This window comes from Mus caroli, chromosome 18, assembly GCF_900094665.2.
Source record: "Mus caroli chromosome 18, CAROLI_EIJ_v1.1, whole genome shotgun sequence".
In the NCBI taxonomy this organism is placed as follows: domain Eukaryota; kingdom Metazoa; phylum Chordata; class Mammalia; order Rodentia; family Muridae; genus Mus; species Mus caroli.
The window spans coordinates 34,528,483-34,544,701 of record NC_034587.1 but is presented as its reverse complement, the minus strand read 5'-3'; the positions used below and the strand labels follow the sequence as shown (position 1 = coordinate 34,544,701).

The following is a 16,219-nucleotide window of genomic DNA, read 5'->3' as shown; positions in this document are numbered from 1 at the left end:
CTACATACAAATTTTCTACATTGTTAAAAGATAAAAGCATAAGCTCTTGTCTATTGTTTATTGTATATTGCTCACTTATGATAAAGGTCCCAGGAGGTTAACTGAATAGGAATGCCAGTGCAGGATCAATGCCTGTGATCCCAACACTCTGGGTGTGGGAGGAACCTGCTACCATGATGAGATCTCATCTCAAAATAATCTTTAAGAAGTACTGAGTTTCAGCAGAAAGTGAGTTTCAGCAGAAGAATTTTGAAACATTATTTGAGATAAAACATTTTTAAAAATCACCATGCCCTTGAAAACCACTACGAGTGTATTCATTCACTACCCTTCCAATAGCATCCTATGATTTTGTCTGAATTTGTTTTGCATTTATAATTTGAACACTTTATTAAATCCAGCAATTGGGATTTCCAGAATTAAAAAAAAAAAACATAAGTTTTGTAGGCCGATTCTTTAAACTATGCATGTCCATAAACATGAGACTAGTGCTTCATACTAGACTTCATACTCATGAGAAGAGTTAACCATCGGCTCACAAGATACAAGTTACATTATTAACAGAATAAATGAACACAAATAGTCTAGACTGCAAATTATTACAACTCGAGTAATGAGATAAACTATTTTTAGACAGCATTTAAGAATAATCCAGGACTGGAGAAGTTAAAGTTAGGAGAAGATAGGTGGGCGGTGATGGCCCACACCTTTAATCCTAGCACTCGGGAGGCAGAGGCAGGTGGATTTCTGAGTTCGAGGCCAGCCTGGTCTACAGAGTGAGTTCCAGGACAGCCAGAGCTATACAGAGAAACCCTGTCTCGAAAAATCAAAATAAATAAAAAGTTAGAAGAAGATGCTCTAACTTATTTTTGCAGGGCATAGTGCCAGCAAAATCCAGCCCTCTGGAAGCAGGGGCTTGGGCATCTTTGTGAGTTAGAGACCAGCCTGATCTGCATAGTAAGTTCCAGGATTGCCAGGGTTACAAAGTGAGGACCCCCACCCAACGTTTTTTTTTTTTCTGAAAATACAACTTTCACATTGTAAGCCAAATAAAATTACAAGACTAAAATTGGAATACAAGCAAAATTTAGATTCCTTCTTCCACATACCTTCCTTTTAAAGAAATACCAGGAACATGCAAAGGATTGGAGTAAGATAGTTACTTTCAAAGAAGAGACAACTTCTGTTGACAAAGCAGTATAATTGGGCCAGGTTCTAGCTGAGACTAGACTCGGTATATCCTCACCAATATTTAACTGAATTCAAAACTATTCCTGTAACTAGGGTTTGTATCATTATCTGTCTCTGAACTCTGAAGGAGGAAATTGGGGATGATTGGTTTCAAGAACTTGAAATCTGGGGTGCCAGTATCTCCAGTCAGGCACACCTCATATTGGTAACTCTGGGACAGGGTTCCCGCGCCGCCAACATCTACCAGGTGGGCTGGAAAGTGGCCTTCGGGCATAGAGCAGCCACCCAGCGAGGTGGCTCTGGCCCTCCTGCACAGCCTCACCCCCACGAACAGCAGTACAGACAGGAGGAAGAGAGAAGATACAGAGGCCAAGGCAATGACCAGGTAGAGTGTTAGCATGTCCTCATCTTGGGCAGGGTCGCGGGACACCTCTGGCAGAGGAAGGTAGGGCTGAGAGAAGCCATCCACCACTAGCACCTGCAATGTGACGCTGGCAGAGCGCGGAGGCTCTCCATTGTCCTTCACCAGCAGCAGCAGCCTGTGCTTGGGTGCATCTCTCTCATTCAGCAGCCTGGTGGTGCGCACCTCACCATTGTGCGCCCACACGCTGAACAGTCCGGGCTCGGTGGCCTTGAGCAGCTGGAATGACAGCCAGGCATTCTGACCAGAGTCGCGGTCCACTGCCACTACCTTGGTGACTAGGTATCCGGGCTCCGCAGCCCTGGGCAGCAGCTCAGTGTAGGGCGCAGAAGAGTTCTGCAGCGGGTAGAGCACGAAGGGCGCATTATCATTGTCATCCAACACCACCACGCTCACCAGAGTCTGGCTGCTGAGTGCTGGCGATCCTCCATCTGTAGCGCCCACATGGAACTTGAAGGTCTGCTGGTCCTCATAGTCCAGCGCCCTGAGCGCGAACAGCTGCCCGTTGTCTGCATTGATGGAGACCAGGGAATGGAGGGCCAACTGCGGGTCTTGGGACGGCAGCAGCGAGTAGGTGATGTGGGCATTAGAGCCTGAGTCTGAGTCTGTGGCACTGATGGTGCCTATGTGCAGGGCGGGGCTGTTGTTTTCTCGGACAAATATGGTATAGGAGGTTTGCGTGAAGGCGGGGGCGTTGTCGTTGATGTCAGACACCTGCACTATTATGGTGTGCTGAGCTGTGAGCCTGGGTGTGCCCAGGTCTGAGACCATGATAGTGATGTTGTACTGTGATCTGGTCTCTCGATCCAGGGCTGTGTTTGTCATAAGAGTGTAAAAGTTCTCAAATGAGGGTTTTAGAATAAAAGGAAGATCTTCTTGGATGGAGCAAACCATTTTTCCATTGTCTCCAGAGTCAGAATCTGCAACACTGAACACAGCAATTACGGTTTCCGGGGCGTTTTCTGGGATGTGATTGGTAAATGTGGACATAGTCAGTTCTGGAGGGTTGTCATTCAAATCCATTACTTGAACAATCACCACACTGCTTCCAGAAAGTCCCCCACCATCTGTAGCCTGAACACATATTGTATATGCCTGGATGGATTCAAAATCCAGTGTCTTTACTAAAAGGATTTCTCCGGATGTTGCATTCATTCGAAACGTTTTCCGAATGTCTTCAGAGGCTTGGGAAAAGGCGTAAGCTATATTTCCATGGTCCCCAATGTCTAAATCCCTAGCAGAGACAGTAGCAACCTGGGATCCAACAGGACTGTTCTCTGGGACCTGAACCTCATAGCGAAGCTTTGAAAACGCCGGGGCATTGTCATTGATGTCTAAGACTTCAATAAGGATTTGGACGGTGCCAGACCTGGGTGGATTCCCACCATCTAGAGCTGTGAGTATTAATCTGATTTCAGATCGCTCCTCCCGATCCAGCACTTTGTCCAGAACCAGCTGTGGCAATACTGTGCCATCAGGACTGTTTTGTAGATTAAGATGAAAATAGAAATTGGGGCTGATTGTGTAAGTTTGGAGACCGTTGCTTCCTACATCTAAGTCTTGCGCACGTTCTATTAGGAAAGTGGTACCAGAAGCAGTACTTTCTGAAATTTTCAAAATTATTTCTTTGTCCAGAAAAACGGGAGAATGATCATTTATGTCCCTAATCTGTAGCTCAGCCTGAAAAATCTGCAAAGGATTTCCCAGTAACACCTGGAAAGGTACCACACAGGGTTCAGCAGGTCCGCACAGCTCCTCCCGGTCCAGTTTCTCCCTTAACAACAAATCTCCTGTTTGCCTATTGAATTCTAAGTTCAATTTTTTCCCTTTGGAAATGACTCGCGGTCCCCGTGCAGCGAGTTCCTCTACCTCCAGCCCCAGGTCCTTTAACAAATTTGCCACAAAAACACCGTTCTCTGCTTCCTCCTCCACCGAATAGCGCCTAATTGTGGACCCAGCCTGAGCTATGCCCAGCAAAACAAAGAACAGCAGGACTTGCCTTTTTTTCAGAATTTGCTCCATTTCCTCTCCAGCCTCCATCACTTTCTGCTCTCCCAGTCGTGGTTTCAGGTTGTTACTGACTTGCTCTGCAAATATCTTGTAGACACTGGGACAAGTCCAAAATCCCCAGGTCCAAGACTTTCCGGAACGAATGCCTTAGAAGGTTTCCTCTCCCCAACTCCTCCCTTTAGTGGTCTGGCTTCTGGAAGAAAGGCTGATCTCCGGTTCCTTCTATTTCTGAGGCTGCAGCGCCACCCTGCGTTCTTTTCGAGCATTGCTTTCTCCAAAACATTAACAATTCATGTTCATATTTAATGGCTATCTAAGTAGCAGATTTTCAATATATTAATGTCTTGTACGTGTTTTAAAGACTTTCATTGCTTCTACAATAGTATGTAAGGCGTGGACAAGGTACTTCAGTTTTTTTTCATAGATTTAGGAGGGTTTGAGAGAAATTAACTTTATGAAAGGGTGTCTAGCGTACCATAGATTTTTAACTAGGAAGTTCCCAGTATTTTTTCAGAACTTGGGGATGTCCACATTAGATTGTGGTTAGGTTACTACTCTCACATCAAACTCAACTGAAAATACTCAAGAGAAGACCAAGAAAAGCACAGAACCTATTGAGAATGTCCTAGTGGGTATAGATGTGTCCTGGCTTATCCTTCCTCTGCGCATTGCTTGAGACCCACATTTCCCCGAAATGAGACGTGACCAAGTCTCATAAAAATCTCCATGATCAGCTCATTTCTGCTTGTCAGTGTCTGTGTTTTCATTTTCCTTTCTAACAGATAATAAGGCTCTTATATATCTATAATCAAAGTGCTGCACCTGTTAAAGTTAATAAGCTCATAATAACAAATGCATAGTAAATATTTAAAAGTCCTTCATTATCCTTTTAAAAGTCTTTAAGGGATGGTTTATTAAATCAGAATTCAAAGTATATAATTTATTACTAAGTTTAAAAGTTATCTTTAAAAAAAAATAGCTCAGTAGAAAGAAATGAGCATTCTAGCACTGATTGGAAAAGGGTCATGAGTCCCCATCCCTGAGGAGCTGTGGGCAGCTGATGGCTTCGGGTAAGGGACAGTCACTTTTCTTTAAGATTGTAGCTGCTGGTAGCCAGATCATGCTCCAGTGGATGGACCAAAAGCATGTGTGTATGTGCAGCACATGTTGGAGTGGATCGATAGGAAAAACAGTGTGCAAAGTTGGGGAAGGGAAGGAGATGGGGATGGATCTGGGAGAAGTTACAGAGAGGAGTGAGGGTGGATATGATAAAAATACACTGCATAAAATTCTCAAAAGAATTAATAAACATGTTTTAAAAAGAAAGACAATATTGCTGTAACTATATAATGTTCTGGCCAAAGCAAAGTTATAAAGACATTGAAAAGATGCTGGTTACCAGGGAAAGAGGAAAATGAGTATAAACAGCTGAAACAGAGGATTGTTCAGACAATGAGAATTTCGTTAATTATACTATAATGGTAGACACATGACAGTATGCATTTGCCAAAAATAATAGACTCGTACAACAAAAGTCAATCCTAATGTAAGCTTTGCACTTTAGTGAACAAGAATGTATCAATATTTGTACAGCTGTGTTACCAAATGTGTTATGCTGAGGTATGATATTGATAATGGGGGATGTGATAGAAGAAAGAGGGTAGACAGGAACTCTAGATACTGTCTGGCTTTCTGTAAGATCCAAATTTGTTCCTAAAACAAAGTTTATTACAGTAATTACAGTAATCTTTGCTTTAGTCATGCAAGTACATATGACAGTAAATTAGAAGTTTAGAGAAAACAGGAGTAGAAGGAAATAATAATAATATCAAAAGTAAAAGGAAAGGATTTGAATGGAGATATGAGAGAATATGCTTAAAATGCATTATATGTATGTATTAAAATTGTCCTTATGAAACCCACTATCAGACCAGGCAGTGGTAGTGCACACACCTTTAATCCCAGCACTTGAAAGGCAGAGGCAGAGAGATCTTTATGAGTCAAGGTCAGCCTGGTCTACAGCATGAGTTCTGGGAGATCCAAGTTTACATAAAAAATCCTGTCTCAAAAAAGAAAGGACAAAAGAAAGAAGAAAGAAAGAAAGAAAGAAAGAAAGAAAGAAAGAAAGAAAGAAAGAAAGAAAGAAGAAAGAAAGAGGGGAGAGGAAGGGAGGGGAGGGAGGGAGGAAGGAAGGAAGGAAAGAAGGAAGGAAGGAAGGAAGGAAGGAAGGAAGGAAGNAAGGAAGGAAGGAAGGAAGGAAGGAAGAAAGAAAGAAAGAAAGAAAGAAAGAAAGAAAGAAAGAAAGAAAGAAAGAAAGAAAGAAAGGGAGAGAAAGAAAGATAGAAACCCACTACCATGTACAGTGACTACATTATAGAAAAAAGAAAAACTACTTATATAAAGAAAATACTTGTGTGTGAAAAGTTAAAAGAAATATACAAAAATCACAACTCTACCTTCCACCAAAACAAAATAGCTGTTTTCATGTGACCATTATATACACGTTGTCCTGGTTAGTTTTATGTCAACTTGGCACAAGTCAGAGTCCTTTAGGAAGAGGGGACCTCAACTGAGACTTACCAGAATCAAGTAAAGTCTAAGCATGGAGAACATTAGAGGGCATCTCAGTCGCCTAATTGATAATCATAACCTTACCTAAATTATCATCTCTAACAAAAATTGTTTATTCTGAAATTCTCCTGTCTATAGATAACATGTTTTATAATCAGGCTGAATCAAATCCTTGAATAGCTGATAGAGCATGAAGGCCTTTAAAAGCCTGATCTCCTCCCACCGTACATATTCCTTTCTGGAAGGATGGATTACTATAATAAAACACCAGCGCTCACGCCAATACCACGGCACTTTTCTCAGTGCAGTGGCTCCCTGATTTCTTCACATGGAACTGGACATTTATTTGGTAGCCTTTCAACTCATGGATTTAAGGGCAAGCACATTCTTTGTTAGTTTTGGTTGGAGTCTTTGCATCTGTTGGGACACAAGTGTTGAGTGCATTACTTAAACAGTGACCCAAGTCTTGGTCCATAGCAGTATACTGCTGAAGTATGTGTACCCTGAAGCTACCTTCTCATTAGGGATAAACAAAAGATAATTTGGTGAGAGTGAAGGCATGGTTATATCATGTTTCATTTACATTTTGGAGAGACTTCAGATTTTTTTTATTTACTGTGGTAATAGTATGTTTAGCTCAAAATGATCTATTTCTATGAAAATTTTAAGAGAGTTGGTACTATAAAAGCATTATTATACTGGCTAGGTTTTTTTGTCAGTTTGATACTAAGTAGGGTCACTTGGGAAGAGGGAACTTCAGTTGAGAAAAGGTCTCCGTAGTTCTGCCCCAGAGGCAACTATGTGGGAGCATTTCTTGGTTTATTGATTGATATTGGAGGGTCCTGATGGACCTAACCCACTTTAGGTAGTGATATCTTTGGGCAAGTGGTTCTGAGCTGTATTAAAAAAGCAAAGTAAGCAAGCCAGGAATAGCAAGTCAGTAAGCAACATTCCTCAATAGCCTATGGTTCAGTTGATGTTTCAAAGTTTCATTTATGACTTCCCTTTATGAGGGACTGTAAGCTGAAATAAGACCCTCCATTTCCAAGTTACTTTTGTTTCTGCTGTTTTACAAGATAAAAAGTAAACTAGAATAACAATGAAGCAAGCAGTTTTGCTTACCATATGCTCCCATAATGAAATTCAGCCTCCCTTCAAGATCACAACAAAGAGGCCAGCTGACCATGGACCAAAATTTCTGAAACCAAGAGCTTAATGAATCCCTTCCTTCTGTAAGCTAAGCCAGTCATTTTGGTCAAAGTAGTGAATGAAGTGGAAATTTCTGGTTGTATTGTGTGCTGAAGACTCACATGATGTTTTGCTGGAGCAGACTCATGCCATGTTTTGCTAAAGCAAGACCCATGAGAGGACTCAACAGATAGTGACAGTGTGCTTGCAGAGCTAGCCTTGCAATGCTTCATTGGTCTTGCATCTTTTCTGATCTTCACGTCATTGAGAAAGGCACATCAGAGAACTCCTGGCATTCCAGTTTGTCCTGATCACTCCCATTGACTGTTGACTATTTTGTGGAGGCCTGGCAGTTTCTACTGGATCATGTTGTTGCTAATTCATGTTTGGTGACACTTTTGAACTAGACTATTGGTATCCTGACACTTCTGAACTGGATTACTAGTAATTTAACAATGGATATTGGGATATCCCCCCCAAAGAACTACTTCTAAACAGGTCTACATTACCTTGTTCCACTCCCTTACCTTTGGACAGTGGCCTAGAAGGGGTTCAAAGTAATTGAGAATCTTTATTAAAATACGTTTTGAAAAGTCTAAGCCTGCAGGTGTTGTCTAATATACGTTAGGCATAATGAGTAATTCTGCTTTGAATATGGCAGAGGAAATGTCAGGTTATGAGAAGTTAGCAATGTTCTTTAAGGAGGATGGTAAAATAGCAGATACAGCTGCTAGATGGTCTCCTACATTGTTCCCAGAGGGGTTTTGTTTTTGTTTGGTGGCTTTTATGTACACTCTTTTGAAAAGGATTGGACATAAAACTGACAAATCTCTTTTGTTAGAAAAATATTACAGAGTTGTCTAAGCATGTAGACAGTTTGTGAATAGAGGTAGAAGTGCTTAGGAAACAATAAGAGCCAATGGTAGGAGAACAATGGGGATCAGGTCAGATGTCTGAGACCAGGAATGTACTGCATGATGAAAAAGGGAAGCACAATAGGATGGATAGTTACCTTGCCCTTTCCTATGCACTTTTACTGCCAGACACCCAGAGCACCTCTGTGAAGCTATGGGCTGGGAAGAGCATCAAATAGTACAGGTAGAATCAGATAATGTTTAGTTGAGTGCACGGGCAGAGAATTTGCTTGGGCCTACACAGGCAACTTCAGCTTTCTCAGTCTTTATGCAGCATATGCCTGTTACTGATGGTGGTTCTACCTATAATGAGCTGACTTTGAGTCTGATAGAAATGCTAGGTCTAAAGTATTTTAAAGAGGCTATTGTATTGTATGGCTTGCACTCTCCATTTGTTAAAGAAATGGTAAATACATAGGCTACACAGAATTGGACAGCAAGTAGGAAATAAGGAGTGATAAATTCCTGGGAAAAATATTGATAATGGACAAAGCTGTGTCTATTACCCAAACACAGAACATCGCAGGTATTGAATTTCCAAATTTATAAAGGGGCCACTGATGACATACCAAAAGCCTTGCCCCCAAAATGGTTATCAAACATACAAAAGAACAATTGCAGGCACTTGAACAACTGGTAAGGGAACAGCTGGAGGCTCAACATATAGAAAAGTCTACCTGTCCATGGAATTTCCCTGCATTTGATGTAAAAAGAAATCAGAAAAATGGATGATAATAGATTTAAGAGCTGTTAACAAAGTAATTCAACCAATGGGACCTTACAGCCTGGATTTCCTTTACCAAATGTGTTACCAAAATCATGCCCTATAATAGTAATTGACTTAAAAGATTGCTTTTTCACAATACCCTTGCATGAGCAGGATAGGGAAAGGTTTGCTTTCTTAGTACCTACTCTGAATAATGTCCATCCACTAAAGAGATATCACTGGAATGTACATCCACGGGGAATGTTAAATAGCCCAACTTTATATCAGTATTGTGTGCAACAACCATTAGAAATCATTTGGCAGCAATTGCCTCAATCTATCACTTATCCTTATATGAATAACATTTTGTTGGTTAATTCTGACAAAAACGTTTAGAGAATATGTTTCAAATAATACAAAGAACTCTGCCCACACTAGAAGTTACAGGTTGCTCCAGAAAATAAAAGTACAAAGAAGAGATTCACTGAGATATTTGGGTTATAAAATCAATCAACAAAAAATTCGACCAAAAAAGGTACAGATTCAATTGTCAGATTACACCAATTGTCAGAAACAGATCAGGTCGAAATTGTAGTACCTCTAACAAATGTTGAGATTATGTCATTATGGAAGTGAAGACTGGCAAATCACTTGTAGTAATTATTTGTCAAAATTAATAACAAATATTCAAAAAGCAAACATATAGAATTTATAAAAAGAATTAACTGGATTATTTCTCATATTATAAAGAGAACACAAATTCCAGAGGCACCAAAATTCTACGCAAATGCAAATAAGATGAGAATGGCAGGTTATAAATCAGACAAAATAAGTAAAATGCTCAAAAGTCCATATACCTCAATTTAAAAGTCAGAATTATACTCAATCTTTATGGTATATTAGATTATACGGAATCTTTTAACATAATCACTGATTCTTTATATGTAGAAAGAGTTGTTTTCCACATAAAGACTGCTGAAAAAAAAAGTGGTGGCATACGCCTTTAATCCCAGCACTTAGGAGGCAGAGGCAGGCGGATTTCTGAGTTTGAGGCCAGCCTGGTCTACAAAGTGAGTTCCAGGACAGCCAGGGCTATACAGAGAAACCCAGTCAGGAAAAACAGAAAAAAGAAGACTGCTGAATTTGTACCTGATAAATCAGAATTAATTTTATTATTTATACCATTGCATTAGGCCATCAGAATTAGAAGCCATTCATTATATATTACTCGTGTTCATTCTCATACATGTTTTCCACGTACATTAGCTCGAGAGAATGATGAAATTGACTAATTACTAGTAGGAAATATGTTAGAAGCCTCAACATTTCACACAAAAAACATCATATTAATGGAAGGGGTTTAAAGAAAAAAAAATACATCTATTGAGAGCAAGCCGAAGGGGAAAAAATGTACTATGTGTTCTCTAAACACATTTCTGCACAAGTTGTGGTCACACTAACCCTTCTGCTATCTAAGCCACCAGGATCTCAGACTTTGAGTGCATCTCTTTCTAAAAGAGAGGTGTAATAAGAAACATAACAGGTTTGCAATCTGCCATAACAATTCCTTACATGAGATTTTTCTATCAGTGTATGGGAGATGCTATAGTGGTAGTTGGTAAAGAATTGTTGTTGTTTTTTCTGCTCAGTGAAAATGAAACAGAAATTGGCAAACACAAATTTAGCATTCAGTTTTTTTCTACTTCTCTATGTAGCGATTCCTTGGGTTTATCACTTAAATGATGAAAGAAACATGTACTTCTATGCTTTCCCCCAGAGGTGGATGGGTCTCACTGTGTTTTCCAGGATGGCCATGAGCTTTATCTGCTTTCCTTGACTTCTGGAGTGCTGAGACTATAGGCATATACAACCAGGCTTAGCTCTAAACTTTCATTTTCCTATCGAAATCATCAAATGACTTTGTTTTTAATAAAATGCCAAAATTATACAGCATCAAGTAATACACAGTTGAAGGAGATGTGTATGTTAAAGGTGGATTTATTAGAGACCCAAGATTATTGCTTATAAAATGCATAACTAGCTTTTTACTTAAAGTATCTAATTTCTCTAAGAGACAATCTTTCTTTATTAAAAATAGAACATAAAGTTTTATAAGCCAATCAGATGAAAAGCATATAAAGGCATTTCTGAAGTTTTTCTTTAATTGCAAAGCTTTCATCTATCTCACCATTTAGGGAGAGGAAAAGTGAGGTTTGATCTCCAAAGTCTAAAAGGAAGATCTTTACGTTTCCAAATACCAGAAGTAAAATTATTTTGGATATTTCTTCACACCACCTCTGTGTGTGCATCAAGTTTGTTGTATTCTTTCTCTAAATTGTTACAGTGAATTATTCAATTTATATTCACATCTGTAGTCACAATACCCTCATATAGGGTATTTTTCTTTGGTTAAAAATTGTTTTTGTGTACCTGTGTATGCATGCATGGGTGCATGCATGCAGTTCTAGGAATCTAACTCTGTGAAAGCAGTAATCTAATAAATCAAAGCAATATATTCACCCTGCTGAGATCACTATAGTGATTCCTCATTGCTTTGTTTGTTTGTTTGTTTGTTTGTTTGTTTGAGATAGGATCAGAGTGTGTAGCTCAAGATTGTTTCAAAGTCAAGATTGTCTTGCTTTCCCTTTGGAATGCAGGTATTACAGGTATGTACCACACCTCAAATGCCATTGCTTCTGTATAGTTTTGTATATTCAGTTTAGCACTTCTTAATAAATGGCTTCTATTCACACTAAACTTCTCGTTAGTCTTCAAGGCTTTCTGAATTCATTCTGGTTCAGGTGTAGTTGTTTTGTTGTTTTTACATGGCTATATTTTCATGTTATCAGCTCTTGCTTCCCCTTTAATTCTAGTTTGACTACTCATTTACCACTAAAACGTTATATTATGTACACACACACACACACACACACACACACACACACACGATTGATATATTGCCTTTCCAGGATAATGTAAATGGGTACTGTGGTATTCTCCTAATTCATACCCCCATAATTCAGTCTCAGAAAGTTTTTTTTAAAGTAACTATATTTATTTCCAGAAATCTGGGTCACAGAGATCAGACTGATACCTCTCTATACACACTGAATTATTTCCAACTTCACTTTTAATCTGCAAATTTTGCAGTAACCTGTAACCTTTGCCCTTTGAAGTGTCAGTATTTTTCAACATTCATTTGTTTAACAAACTTATTGAGAGCTTCCTCCACATAAGAAACTGAAGAAGCCTCTGGGGAGAAGAAATTACAAACAAACCAAATAGTGTCCCATCCTCAGTAGGTGGGAGTAAGAGGGAAAAAAATAATACTTCAAATTGATGAAGTATAAGAGCAGTTTGTCTAAATGCTACAAGTAAATAATCCAATGGCTCTTTGACTGTAAGAAAATGGATTTTGGGGGCTGGAGAGATGGCTTCATGATTAAGAATACAGAGGACCCTGTTTCAGTACCCAGCACCCACATGGCAGCTCCCAACTGTCAGTAAGTGTGGTTCCAAGAGATTCAAGGCCTTCTCTGACCTCTGCTAGGGCACCTGCACCCATGTGCTGCACATAAACTCATGCAGGTGCACACACATACACATAAATAAGATAAATCATAAAAACTGGGGTTTACATAATTACAGTAGCTAAGAAAGACTTCTCTGAATAAATTATAAGGATACACTGGCCAAAAAAGGGGGACAAACAGCAATTATTAGTATGCACTGTGTAGTAAGTTATATTTTTTTATTGGATATTTACTTTTATTTACATTTCAAATGTTATCCCTTTTCCTGGTCGTCCCCCGCCCCACCCCCACCCCTGAAACCTCGATCCCATCCCCGCTCTCCCTGCTTCTATGAGGGTGTTCCCCCAGTAAATTATTTTTTAAATATAGAATTATTTACATATATGACATATACATCGTTCTCTTTCCTCCTCTCTCCCTGCCTGCCTGTCTGACTTTCCCTTCCCTCTTTTTCCTCCCTCCCCCTCCTTAGTTTTTTCCCTAAGGGCTATATTTGTTCATAATTTTCCTAGGCAAGGGAATAGTACTTAGGGTAATACAGCCATAGGATATAATTATTTCTAAATAAATATAGAAATATTTATATTTTTATTATCTATAAAAATAAAATAAATTAATTATTAAATTAATTATTAATTATTAAATTAATTATTGCGATCATTTATTTCTTAATTTTGAAAACAAGGACAAGTAACTAGGACAAGTAACTCCTTGCCATGTTATTTATTTATTTATTTATTTTAGAAACAGTGTCTCACTTTGCAATTAACACCAACACTGGCCTTGCAAGGCAAGACTGTGATTCAGGAGGCTAAATTCCGTCCTCTAAAAATCACATGACTTAAGTCCCTCCTGCAAATAGGAACTCCCGAATCCTCCGCAGTTTACTAGCTTCACTTCCGCTTTCTATGGGTAGGACCGATTTTAATGACGGCCCCCGGGAAGTGTTCGCCACGGCTACTTCCTGTTCTCTCGATTCTTATGCCTGTTTGGCGACTTGCTTTTTTTTTTTTTTTTTTAACAGATTACAACAAACAAACAAACAGTTTACACCGAAATTAAGCTGATATTTTAATCGAACTGAAATTGTTTTGCTCAGTTGCCGCTACAGAAGGTGTTTTCGAAATGGACCGGACATTTGCCTAACCGGAACTTTAAGGAAACGGAACTGGGCAAAGGAGCTTGTAAAGACTGTGCGCTTTACCGACTTTAGGATTGAATTTTGCTTTGGGATTTCTTGCAGGTTCCCAGGATGGGATCGCTACAGCGCTTTTCCTAGTGTTCTCTGGCTTTGATTGTTTTTATTAATTTAATTGTCTGACCTCAGTGAGAGGATGTGCCTTGTCCTGCAGTGATTTGACAGGGGTTGGGGATGGGGTCCAGGGGGCGAACCCAGGAAAGCTCTCCCTTCTCAGAGGAGAAGAGGAAGGGGGAGTAGGGGGAGGTTCTGGGTACTGGGAAGAGGGGGCTGATATTGGGATGTAAGGTGAATAAGTAAATATATCAAACACTAAAGAGGTATGAGAAATATAGTGATAGAGGCAGATACTGACTTTCAGTTTGGGTGTAATACCAGCAGGGTGGGTCAGGTATTAACAGAATGCATTGTCATGTAGAGGTTTTTAAAAGGAACACCAGCCGGGCGTGGTGGCGCACGCCTTTAATCCCAGCACTTGGAAGGCAGAGGCAGGTGAATTTCTGAGTTCGAGGCCAGCCTGGTCTACAGAGTGAGTTCCAGGACAGCCAGGGCTACACAGAGAAACCCTATCTCAAAAAACAAAACAAAACAAAAAACCAAAAAACAAAAACAAAAAACAAACAAACAAACAAACAAAAAAAGGAACACCAATGATGGCTCTCCTTGTCTGGAAGTCTCCTGTTACAGTTAAGACAGTATTCACAGATTCATGACTTAGTATGAACTAGAATACCAGTAGAAATAGTAATGTTTGGAGGAAAAAGTACAGAGTCATAAAAGTAAAGAAAGAAACCCAAATTGGCTAGAACAAGTATTTTATGTATTATTTGGGTGCCAAAAGTGTAGCCCAATGAAACAAAGGCTGATGCTAACTGTCTCCCAAGAGGCTTCATCCAGCAGCAGATGTAGACAGAAGCACAGATCCATAGCCAAACATGAGGGGGAGCTGGCGAATCCTCTGGGAGAGTGGCGTATAGGGATTAAGAGAACCAAAGGGGTCAAGGGATACCAAAAGAAGACACATAGAGTCAACTAACCTGGGCCCATAGTGGGTCACAAAGACTGAACCACCAGCCAAAAAGCGTGCAGGAGCTGGATCTAGACCCCCTACACATTTGTAGATGTGCCATTTGGTCTTCATGTGGGTTCCCTTACAACTGAAGCAGGGACTGTCTCTGATTCTATTACCTGCCATCGGGTCCCCTTTCCCTAGCTAAACTGACTGGTTGGGCCTCAGTGGGAGAGAATTCTCGTAGTCCTGCTATACTTTGATGGCCCAGGGCTGGTGGTTACCCAAGAGGGACTTACCAGTATCTGGAGAGAAGGGGGGAGGGTAATGGTGGGGAGGAGAAGAGGAAGGGGAAGTAGGGAGGGACTCACAAGTGTGGGATTGGGAGGAGAGAGAGAGGGTGCTACTGGGATGTAAAGTAAATAAATAATAAAAAAGGCATTGAAAAACTAACTAAAACAAAATTATAAATAAATATACGGATAAATGAATGAATAAATAATAAAATGTACAGAAATTAACTAAACTACACAACCTAATGAACTTCTATACAGTTCTATCAGGTAGAGTAGCCCTGAAAGCTGTGGAGCTTCACATTGGATAATGAACTTATTTATCAACTATATTTTTATGCACTTACCACCAAACCCAAGAAATCCAGGAGAGAGCTAGAACTCCAAAAACAGTTTTATATTCACTTTTGTAACTTGAGAAATCTGTTCTCTAAAGGTTGTTGGGTTGTAGACTAGCATGTACAAAGTCTGTGATTCAATCCTCAAAACCTTTAAATTGATAATATTTTAGTTATCTTAATTTGTTTTTAACTAGGATCTCGGGTTATCTTTGAATTCTTTTTAGAGACAATGATGACCTTGAACTTCTCATACTTCTGCCTCCACGTCCAAATTGTTTGGATTATAAGTGACTGCTACCACACTGTATATTCAGTATTATGGATGAACTCAGGGCTAAATCTATACCAGGTACCAGGAAAACACTACCAACTAAGCTATATCCTATCCCTACAAAACTGTATTTTAAAATCAATTCCTTTGTGCATACTAAAGTGTAAGTTGAAGCAGCTTTCTGAATGGGGATAAAATGTTACAAAGCTGAGAAGTCTAATCACTAATTCTATACTCACTTTGCAAAGATGTGCATACCCTTGTTTGACTTTGCTAGTTGTATATAAAAGTATAACATTGTGTACCCCCAACCTCTCTGGCTTACTGGTTTTTGAACATGCCTCCCACATGCTAGACAAGTGGTCTAACACTGAGCTACACTCCACCACAGTAAACTAGAAGTACTAAGTGTGTACTGTAACATTGAATGCTAAAGTAAGAAAACTAGATGTCAGGAACCATTGTTTGCACCTTTGCCCACACAAATCTCATAGGAAAAAAATTTAAAAATGGGTAGGCTGGACAGGAAGAGCATTCAGGAAGCATTTAACTAGAGGTTAGTTCTGGTTTTCA

At 39.6% G+C, this 16,219-nt stretch overlaps 1 protein-coding gene across 1 annotated transcript; it reads right to left on the bottom strand.

The window, feature by feature from the left end:
- Positions 1–1,019: 1,019 nt before the first annotated feature.
- Pcdhb2 (protocadherin beta 2) lies at positions 1,020–3,783 on the bottom strand. The gene has a single exon (XM_021150896.1). It carries the CDS (start codon positions 3,650–3,652, stop codon positions 1,253–1,255), a length of 2,400 nt encoding a protein of 799 aa, XP_021006555.1. The 5' UTR covers positions 3,653–3,783; the 3' UTR covers positions 1,020–1,252.
- Between the last annotated feature and the right edge of the window lie 12,436 nt (positions 3,784–16,219).

What these genes read in the sequence shown, in the direction of transcription:
- Pcdhb2 (XM_021150896.1), bottom strand. Translation starts at nt 3,652, where the DNA reads ATGGAGGCTGGAGAGGAAATGGAGCAAATTCTGAAAAAAAGGCAAGTC.